Source organism: Rhamphochromis sp. 'chilingali' (genome assembly GCF_963969265.1).
Source record: "Rhamphochromis sp. 'chilingali' genome assembly, chromosome: 8".
Classification (NCBI taxonomy): Eukaryota; Metazoa; Chordata; class Actinopteri; order Cichliformes; family Cichlidae; genus Rhamphochromis; species Rhamphochromis sp. 'chilingali'.
Window position 1 is genome coordinate 18,220,960 of NC_137935.1, and position 10,122 is coordinate 18,231,081.

The 10,122-nt window shown below is 40.4% G+C and overlaps 1 protein-coding gene across 2 annotated transcripts; it reads right to left on the reverse strand.

Moving 5' to 3' along the window:
- Positions 1-1,707: 1,707 nt before the first annotated feature.
- On the reverse strand, positions 1,708-10,025 carry mre11a (MRE11 homolog A, double strand break repair nuclease). Of its 2 annotated transcripts, none has more exons than XM_080888880.1 (19): positions 9,939-10,025; positions 9,417-9,480; positions 9,193-9,325; positions 8,937-9,097; positions 7,726-7,813; positions 7,104-7,245; positions 6,871-6,985; positions 5,511-5,696; positions 5,167-5,419; positions 4,963-5,089; positions 4,738-4,838; positions 4,477-4,647; positions 4,340-4,399; positions 4,099-4,270; positions 2,828-2,914; positions 2,631-2,692; positions 2,466-2,527; positions 2,274-2,370; positions 1,708-2,071 (listed from the first exon to the last, which is right to left on the reverse strand). In XM_080888880.1, exons 2-19 carry the CDS (start codon positions 9,434-9,436, stop codon positions 2,039-2,041), a joined length of 2,070 nt encoding a protein of 689 aa, XP_080745006.1. In that variant the 5' UTR covers positions 9,437-9,480; positions 9,939-10,025; the 3' UTR covers positions 1,708-2,038. The 2 variants fall into 2 exon arrangements, with proteins under 2 accessions (XP_080745006.1, XP_080745007.1); XM_080888881.1 differs by lacking the exon at positions 9,939-10,025 and adding an exon at positions 9,835-9,855.
- Between the last annotated feature and the right edge of the window lie 97 nt (positions 10,026-10,122).

A 10,122-nucleotide genomic window follows, 5' to 3' on the forward strand; every position in this document is an offset into this window, starting at 1 on the left:
GTAGCCCCTTTTACGACACCCAGTGATCTCACATTACTTCATCCAGCTGTACTAATCGTCAACAGCAGGTGTGTTCGGAGAACTGGATTAGCGAGCTCACGGTTAGCGCGATGATTTGGTCTTGGATGTGTCATTTGATCTTGGATGTGGTAAGCGACGTACGAAGAACGGGCCCCAGGCCTCTGGAGAACTTCAAAACATGTTGAGGAGGTAATTTAGCCATTTAAATCAGCTGTGATGGCTCAAGGACACATCTAAAACATGCAGGGACACCGGCCCTTGTGGACTGCGATTGGGGACCCCTGGTTTAAAGGGTTAATACCTGACTTCTAAAATGGTGTTATTCAGAATTCGTAGAATATGGCTAGATTGTGTCAAGCTGATAGAAAGGCAACAGTAACTTATATAAACACTTGTTACAACCAAGAAATGCAGAAGAGCAACTCTAAATGCACAACATTCAAACCTTGAAGCAAATGAGCTACAGCTGCAGAAGAGTCTAAAGCTGGGCAGACACTGTGCGATTTTTTCAGTCGCGCGATTCAGCTCCTGCTCAAACTGCACGATTGACTCGCAGGGGTTAGAAGTTCATAGGTCACGATGCAGGGTCTCACACTATACGGCCGATGCTCTGATGAGACCTGAGTGCTCACACTGTGCGTCCATAAAAATGAAGGTTATAACAGAAAATCTGTCGCTCGCTCTCCCTTTCTGTCTTTCACTCACACAGACACACCACCACCATCAACTTTGCTAAATTGCTAATGAAAAACACTGATCAGGCAGCTGTGATTGAGCAGCAGTGTAGATCCAACTATTTTCACGGTTGTTGTGGTCGTGATAATTTTGTGAGGCCACATCGAAAAGGCTCGGATGAGCTTTCCAAAGTTCTACAAGTTGTGCCTCCATCGCTTGTGTCCAGATCACACGCTGCACTGCCGTGCTGCGCCGTCTTTTTCGCTGACATTTGTGTTTGCGCGTGCACAGTGTGACAAACTGCGGTGACACCCTCACGACCAAGCGATTGATGATCGGGAGCTGGTCGTGAGGTGTTAATCGCGTCTCGTTACCCCACGTATACTACACGATGCACGACGCACGATGAAGGCTAAAATCAGGCCGATCGCCAAAACGGTCGCACGACTCAAAAATCGGCTCAAAATGGGCCAAAAATCGCACAGTGTAAGCCCAGCATAAGGAGGCCCAATGTCTCCTGCAGAATTTAGATGGTTGGGTCAGCCTTCCTGCCTTGTAGCAATGGTTCGAGCCGTTGCTGCTGGTGTAAAGGTGTCGAAAATGGTTTCTTGTTATACTTAATGATTACAGTACACCCATCTTCTGGTGGCTGTTTCCAACAAGGTAACACTCCATGCACCAAAGCTCAAACTGTTTCTTAAACATGAAAATGTGTTCATTGTACTCAAACGCCCTCCACAGTGACCAGATCTCAATACAATAGAACAACTCTGGGTTGGAATGGAATTAAGAGACTCGTCATGGATATCTAGCTGATAAATCTGCAGCAACTGTCTGATGCTATCATGTCCAAAGTCTCTGAGAAATGTTTCCAGTATCCTTTTTGAATCTATGTCACGAAGGAGTAAGGCAAAAGTGATTATCGACCTTGTACTAGTTAGGAGGACCTAATAAAGGGTCCACTAAGTGTATGTGTGACTTTGAGTTATATTGCAAAAATAAAACACTTGATTACATATCAAAAGCAACATTTATTTTTCAAGAACTACAAAAGTACTACAAAAGCCAGAGATAAACCCCATTAGTGGTTACTGTTGATGTACAGATGCAGTCCACCACCAACTGACAGGCACAGTCTTACTGTGCAAACCCAGGACAAAACCTCCACCTTGCCCATATGTACCCTTCAATCTAACCTTTCACCAGAAAACAGACTGATATGAAAATCTTAACATTAAGAATGAGTGATGAGGAAATTGAATGTGTATGGACCTTGAAATCATTCAGAATAATACCGGAGCAGCTAACTTGCAACTTTGGAAAAATTAAGATGGACTTATGGTTATCTTCTGGTCGGGGCTTTGAATGGATCATCCTGTATCAAAAAAAAAGAGAGATGAAGAAAAAAGGATTAAGGCACGAGTCAGAGAAAACTAAAAGATGTAACAATGTTGGATAAATATATGTGTGATGTCATGAATTCAGATGCATTTTTATTGCACCTAAAATTATATGATTTAATGTTAATCCCACTTTACACGACACATCCTATACATGAATTTGCCTTCTTGTTTTACCTCATCATCATCGCTGTCCTCAAATGCAATTCCTCTTGACTGGCTCTGGCTCTGAGAGCCGTATTTAGAGAAGGACGATGATGATGAGGACGACGGTCTGGTGTAGAAAAGAACAAAGATTTTAAGAAAAGCCATTGCTCTAAAATACAACACTATATAACACTTCTACAGTCTAGGTTTAAACAAACATACTTTGGAGGCGGCCGGGCAGCTTTTGTTACAGGTATATCTTCATCTGAGTCATCAATGATCACCTAAAGATGGATAAATATGAGATTAAATGTTAGTGGATGGTATGCTTCACTTAAAAATGGAGATGTGTGAGTTTATGAGTGTTACCGTTTATCATTAACTCACTTCATCTGTGTAAGATTTGGTGGCTCTAGTCCGAGAAGGCTTTTGAGAGGATGCCTGAAATGCTGAAGAGCGAGGGAGGAAACATACAGTGGACGTGGGACAGATTTCTGTGAATTTTCTGTGGCTCTTTTTGTGGATAGACAAGTGCAACATGTGTTTACAGACAGTCACACTAACAGAAGTTTACATTCCCCTACCCTGCAAAATGCTCCTGCTTTGGGATGTTGTTGAGGACTTCTGGGACCGACCCCGACCAGCTGGCTTTGGTTCAGAGGCAGTCGCACCTGAACAGCCCGAAAAATAATGGAACAAGTCATTGAAATCATGGATTGATATTGCTTTTTCTGTACTATCACATTAGCCTATAATGTCTATAATATTTATGCGAAATGTCATCCCATCATGACATCATGTTATCATCAATGTTCATTTCAGAATTATACAAAAAGCTCCTTTTTCATGCAACACAAAATGGGTTAACAATTTAAAGTTGTTCTGCAGCAATGGAAGTCAAAAGCTGGTGCTACAATTCCTACAGGTGTTTCAGATTTTCTAGATTACTTACAACCTCCTTTGTCTGTATAAAGCAGTGTTGGAACACACTGTGGTACCATACCCTTGTGAGCATCAGTTGAACAGTACTGTATTGCAGAAACTAGTGTGTTGCTACACAAATGGTGAGAAAAAAGCAATTAACAATGGAAGAGAGACAGAGCATCATAACACTTAAAAATGTAGGTCCTTCCTACAAAGAAATTGGAAAGAAAGTCAAGGAGTCGTTATAGTTTCTTTCACCATCAAAAGCTACTCAGAAATTGGGGCAAACTCTGACAGGAAGAGCTCTGGCAGACCCAAAGCCACAACTGAATCAGAGGGCAAATTTCTGAGAGTTAACAGCTTGCGTGATAGGCGGCTCACAGGACAAAAGCTTCAAACACAGCTTAATAGTGGTTGTAGTAAACAAGTCTCAGAAGAGAAGACTTTGAGCTGCAGGTTTGACAGGACGAGTTGCAGCAAGAAAGCCACTGCTAAGATGTCAGAATAAGACAAAGAGGCTTGCCTGGGCTATGAAACACTGTCATTGGACTACTGAGGACTGGAAGAAGGTATTATGGACTAATGAATCAAAATGTGAAATCTTCAGTTCATCGTGCAGGGTTTTTGAATGCCGTCAGTAGGTGAAAGGATGATTCCACAGTGTGTGGCATCAACATCAAAACATAAGTCCAAGCTATGCCAGAACTCCTCACGAAAAATGAACAAGATGGTAAGCTTGAAAACATGGAGTGGCCAGCACAGTCTCCAGACTTAAACCCCATCGAGCTGGTTTGGGATGAACTGGACATAAGAGTGAAAGCAAGTCAACCTACAAGTGCCACACATTTATGGGAACTTGTACGTAGTCACTGCACTGTTGCATATCAAGATTTTTAAATACACCTTTACTGCTTCTCTTTATCGCCCTCACCTCTGCCCCTCCCTCGGCCACCACGGCCTCTGCTTCCTCGCCCTCTGCCTCGTGTAGGTGCAGCAACTGGAACCGAGCCTTCGTCAGAGTCCATATTAACATCTGAAACATCCTGATCTGCGAAGTCACCATCACCACGCTCCAACCGGTGAGCCTTAGCTCTGTTCATAGCCTGAGAAAGAAAGAGACAATTAACCAAACACAGAAATGAATTTCAGGCTTCAGTGAAGTCATTACTTACTTCTTGGATGTCTTTCTCCTCCTCAGCTGTGTTCTTTTTGGAATCTCTGAATAGCCGAACCTGAAAATATAAAAACATGAAAAATATATAATATGACAATAATTACTCCACTTCCACTACATGCTACGTTCTTTTACCTCTGCATCTATATCCTGTTCTGTGGTTACTCCTCTAGACTGAAGATGGAGCTGTGTCTTCTGCAACTGGTAAGTGATAAGCTCCTCGATGGCTTCCTTCTCATCTTTGTCAACAAACTCCTGAATGGCCTTACCCATGCCTTGTTCAGTCAGCAGGGACAGCTGTACCTTCTAGACATACAGAAAGAATACAAAGATCAAATGCCAGATGAAAACAAGAGATTCCATACACTAAACATGCCGGTTTTAAGATGAGCACACCTGCTCTGCTGCCTCAAAGTACTGCTTGACAAGGTCCTCCACTCTCAACCCTTCGACAGCAGTAGGTTTGAACAGCTTCCCATAGTCAATACTGCTCTCATCTAAAAAGCAAAATGAATTAAATCAGAGGGCTGAATGGTCAGTTTACTCTCTGAAGCAGAGCTACATTATGGGATTTATCCAGTGCTGAGTTAATGGTGTAGAGATTCACAGCAGCAGCCAAACCTTTGATTTCCTTCTGCTCACGGCGTCTGATAAAGTGAATTATGTCTTTCGGGTTGGCCACACGATCCACAAACTTCTGGCTGAACCGTGAGGTATTGAATGCCTCAAAACCGCCACTGTAGTCCACCTGCAAAGAGAATTTCATATTTAGATTTCAATTAAGCAGCAACATTAGGATGTATGCACACAGTGTATCCATCTTACTCTCAGGCGAATAAGAGGTTTCTCAGGTGTAAGCCGACATCCAAGTCTTTCCCTTTCTGCTTCGTCCAGCATCTCTGTGACCTTTGCAAAACAATAGTCCTCCACCTTCTTTGTTACATGAGGTGTATCTGGTGTAAAACAGTCCTGATGATCAGCCAGCACCACATCCTCAATGAAGAACTGACGCACAGTCTTCAGGGGGATCTCTTGCAATTTCATTTTACGACCTTTCACCCTCAACAGACCAATTTTCCTAGATATGAATAAACAGACAAACAGTGTTTTGAGAACTGACATTAAAATACATTCAGAATGTGATTCATTTAATGTGTGTGCATTCATACTTCTTGGTGGCTTCTCCAGGAGAAAGGGATGTAGCTACAGAGCTTCCAGGCTGTGACACATAGAAGAGCTGCTGTTCATTTAGGGTGGGTTTAATCAAACACTCATGTTCATGACCCCACACCACCAGGTCAAGGAAATCATCCAGGAACTGCTCAGGAATGTAGTTTGTAGGACCATGTTTACTCCTTGACAAAATACAAACACAGAAAAAGTTGTTGGTATTTTTACATAATTAGGTGATCAAATAAAAAGAAATTTATGAACAAGTTATACTAATACAAGATTTTTTTTCATGTCACAACTTCCCTCTCATATACACTGTTAGGTTTAATGTATGTGTTGTAAGTTGCCATTTAAAAAGCTAGAATGCTTCTATTTGCTCTCTATGTAACCCGCGCATATGAGTACGTGCACGACCTCGATAAGGGGAACAAGCAGCCTTGAGAAGAACAGATTCTATTCAATGAAGGAAGCCACCTGGCTGGGACGAGATGCCGACATCTGTGTGTAACCAATAAAAACAACCTGCAGGAGGAAAGCAAGTTGAAGTGGGTTGGAGACAACTGCTTCCCTCTTGCAAGTGAAAACTTGAGCTCTGTGTGACCTCGTTCCTGAGTGAGTTTCTGTTTATCCAGCAGTATCAGAGGTAAGACTCTGACATACAGAACACCCTGTATGTTTACTGAGGAACACTTGGAGACAGACTTGTTTAGTAAATGAAATAAATGAATGCACCATTGTGTGTTTATTTAATTATTGAATTAATTAATTAATTATAACACATATTAATAATTCATGATAAGACATCATTATTTAACTGTATGACTAGTTAACTAAGATAGGAAATAAATTCAACAAATTAATAAATAAATTCAAAAGAAAATAATTACTTAAATGTGTCATTAATTAGTTAAAAACATGTTTTACTATTTCACTATTTATTTATTTTTATTTCATGGTTCCTGGATCATGAAGTCATTTAAACTATCACAACAACTCGTCAACAGACCCACACATCTGCTTGGTTACCCTGCACAGCAAATCAAGATGGCCCAATCCCAGATTATGGATTATGGATTGATGCAGTGTCAATGTCAATAGGTGGTTATATGGATTTGGAGTATCCAGGTATCCCAGAATACATTTCAAATTAAATCGCCAGTAGCATTGTTTACTTAATTATGTACTTTGTAAATTATTTATTATGTATTTCAAAATGTAATTATTATATTAATGACCCGTTTAACTGATTACATGATGAAGTATTTATTTATGTATTTATTTAATACTGTTTGACCCTTTCAGCACTCCATAGTTTGACACAGCTGCATCTCAAATGCTTTTAAATGATGTAGTTACCTGTTCTGATGGATGGTGAAGAGGTTAAACCAGCCATCTTGGTCTTCTTTCGGGCGAAGCATGGATACCTGTTTGTTGACAAACATCCTGTACAGGCGCTCATCTGGGATAGAACCTTGAGACATATTAATACAAAATTAAAATCAATCGTTGATTGATTGACAAATCTTAGTGAAACAACAAGATTATTTTAGGAATGGACACTACTGATCCATCTGGAAACATGAACCTACCAAGACCATATAAGGCAAGCTTGGTGATGCCTTTCTGTATTAAAATGGGACTGATTTCTATCTTCTCCACAGAGTGGGAGTGGCCAAAATGATTGACAAGTCCGGAAGCACTCAGCAGATCCAATGCACACAAGCCTTCAGCCTTGGAGAAAACATACAGAAATCCACATACTTGAATATTAGTGCATGGGTGTCACGGTCAGGTGTATGAGAATGGAAAGAGAGGACCCAACTGCAGGACTCACAGATTTATTACACAAACAGGATGAACTGAACATGAAAGGTTGACCTTAACTACTGAACTAGACTGTAAACACACACGATGAGTTGACGACAACAAGACAAAGAACTGAGGGAAACTGAGGGCTTAAATACACTGGATAACGATGATGAGTGGAAACAGGTGAGAACACAGCTGAACTAAATCTGATTAATGACAAAGAGGAAGTAGAACTTAACAGAATGCACACAGACAGAAGACTAACACAATAAAACAGGAAACACACACGTGAAAACAAACAATGACAAAAGGTCCAGAACTGAAAACACTGGGTCAAAGGAACCCTGACAATGGGTGTTGTATCTGAATTCATAACTTCCTTTGTCACTAAAAGCAACTCACTCCAGTTGGGTCATCATGGTTCCCATGAATGCTGAACACAGGAATAGAGATGTTCAGGTTTTCATCCTGATAATTAACCCAGGGGAACCTACAAGATATCAACACACACATAACATTTATACATAACAAATAAAACAGTGTGTTATAGAAGTTTAGCACATGTTGTGATTAAATAATTTGAAGTGCCTCAATAATGCTATGCTTTTTTATTAATAAGGGTTATAAAGTTATATAGTATAGTATTTAAGTGGACACGGCCCTGAAAATAAAGGCATTACACTACGTGTCTTTGGGGGGTTGAATGCTGCAGACTCACGCTTGCCTGGGAAAAGGTAGATAACAGGGGACCATCTTCTAGTGGAAAGTTACTGAGACACTGTTTTTTAGACTAGAATGAGAGAGCTTCTATAATAAAACTATTGGGGGCACCACCATTTTGAGATCCGCGGCAACGTGTCATGCAGGACGCATTACCCTTCTAGAACTCACTGTGTAAGTGTGAAATGGTCTACTAAGCAGTGTTTTGTCTTCCATCGGATGCCTATGAGGAATCAAAAGAACTCGGTGAAGTGTTGATATTTAACACAGACACGTGACCGTTTACCATGTGACACTAACTTGTTTTTTGGGCTTGTAATCCTGAAATACAGTTACAAACCTACTAAACATTCCTTAGATGAGTAAAAGAGTAAAGAAACCAGTATATATACTCTCTCAGAGAAAGTAACACACTTTCATAACAAGCTTCTTGCTGTGTAACCCTTGCATTCCCCCTGACTGCACACCACATGATTTAGATCATTATGTTGTTTAAAAACGAATTATATTGGACAAGATATGAAGGTGTATAAAAGTTTAAATAATTATCAGTATTATGTGTCAAGATGGGTAACAAACCCCAGTTACTGGCCTGGAATTGTAATCACTGGATCAAGTGGACCACAGTTATTGCTCAGGTATTTACCTGATTTTTATTGTATTTATATTATAATGATACTGACACATCTCTGTACATTATCTCTTACATCGTCAATGAGTCAGCATAGCTCATTTCTCATTAATATCAGTGATAATTTGTATGTTAAGTGTATATGAGTGATTGGATGTGATCGCCACCATTTATCAGATCCAATATGGCGAACAGTTCTTAAGCGACCTGCACATGACATTACGTGCAAAACCTCTATAGGATGACACCAAGTGAAACTGACTGTGTTGTGTTGAAGTTGACTTTCTGGTCACTGAGGATTTCGAAGCGTACAGGCGAGTCTCCCATGCAGTATTTTCGCAGCATAGTGAGGCACTTGTGAAGGCACTGGCGTGAAGGTTTGTTGTCATGGAATAAATCGCCACCAAGGAGGATGAAATCTACCTGTTAGCAAAGAAACAAGCAAAAAGAAAAGAAATGGATACTTGAGACATGCGGAGGTAATGGTCCATTCAGGTCCACTTACAACAAGCACGCACCTCATTTTGCTTGGCACATTGCAGGATTTCATCTAGTGTGGTGTATGTGTCATTTCCACGAATGGCATCCTTCTCAAGGTAACCAAGGTGAATATCTGTAGCAATCAGGATCTTGAAAGTATCCTCATCATCTCTAGAAAATGGAAACATATGTGTACATATTACATGGATATAAACATTACATTCAAGAACACGTTCAAGAGGAAAGACTTAAAAGACCATACGAGGTATTCTCTGAAGACATGATGATGTGTTTACAGCTGGCAGGGGCTCAGCAATAAGGCTTTTCTGCAAAAAATACAAACAATATAAACAATTCATATTTATTTTAAAAAATATCTTAAGGAAACTTACGATATTAAGAAACTTAAGAAAATGAATCACAAACAATAACAATAAAAATAAGTGGATATTTGTAAAAAGTTCAGAATCAAAAATAGCACTTTTTTTAAGAGTCCCTATGTCCCAAAAACATGCTAACGACACACTATGCATGATGAACCGCCGACCTAACTTATTATTATGTTAGTAAGACCGTAGCTACAGCTAAGAGTAACACGTTATCGGAAAGACAGCAGGTTAGCTTTTGCCTGTGTTGGAAAGCGGTGGGTGAAATGTATTAATAGCATGACTACAACAAACCTATCATGTGTTCGTAAATTTGTTGAATGTAGCCTACAGTTAAGATGCCCATACGGCCTAGGTAACGACCCAGATTGGAAAAATAACACGACCATCCCACTTACCTTCTCTAAAGTCTCTAAACTACCCAAGTTGCCATAAAATTCCCGGCAACTCTTGCAAACCCTTGCTCCACCCCTCAAGGGTGTCTGAGAGTTATTGTAGTTTCATTCCTAAACATCTCGATTCTTCAAAGCGGAATCTCCGCTGAGGAGAAACTACATTTCCGGTAAGCCCACCGTGTGCGCT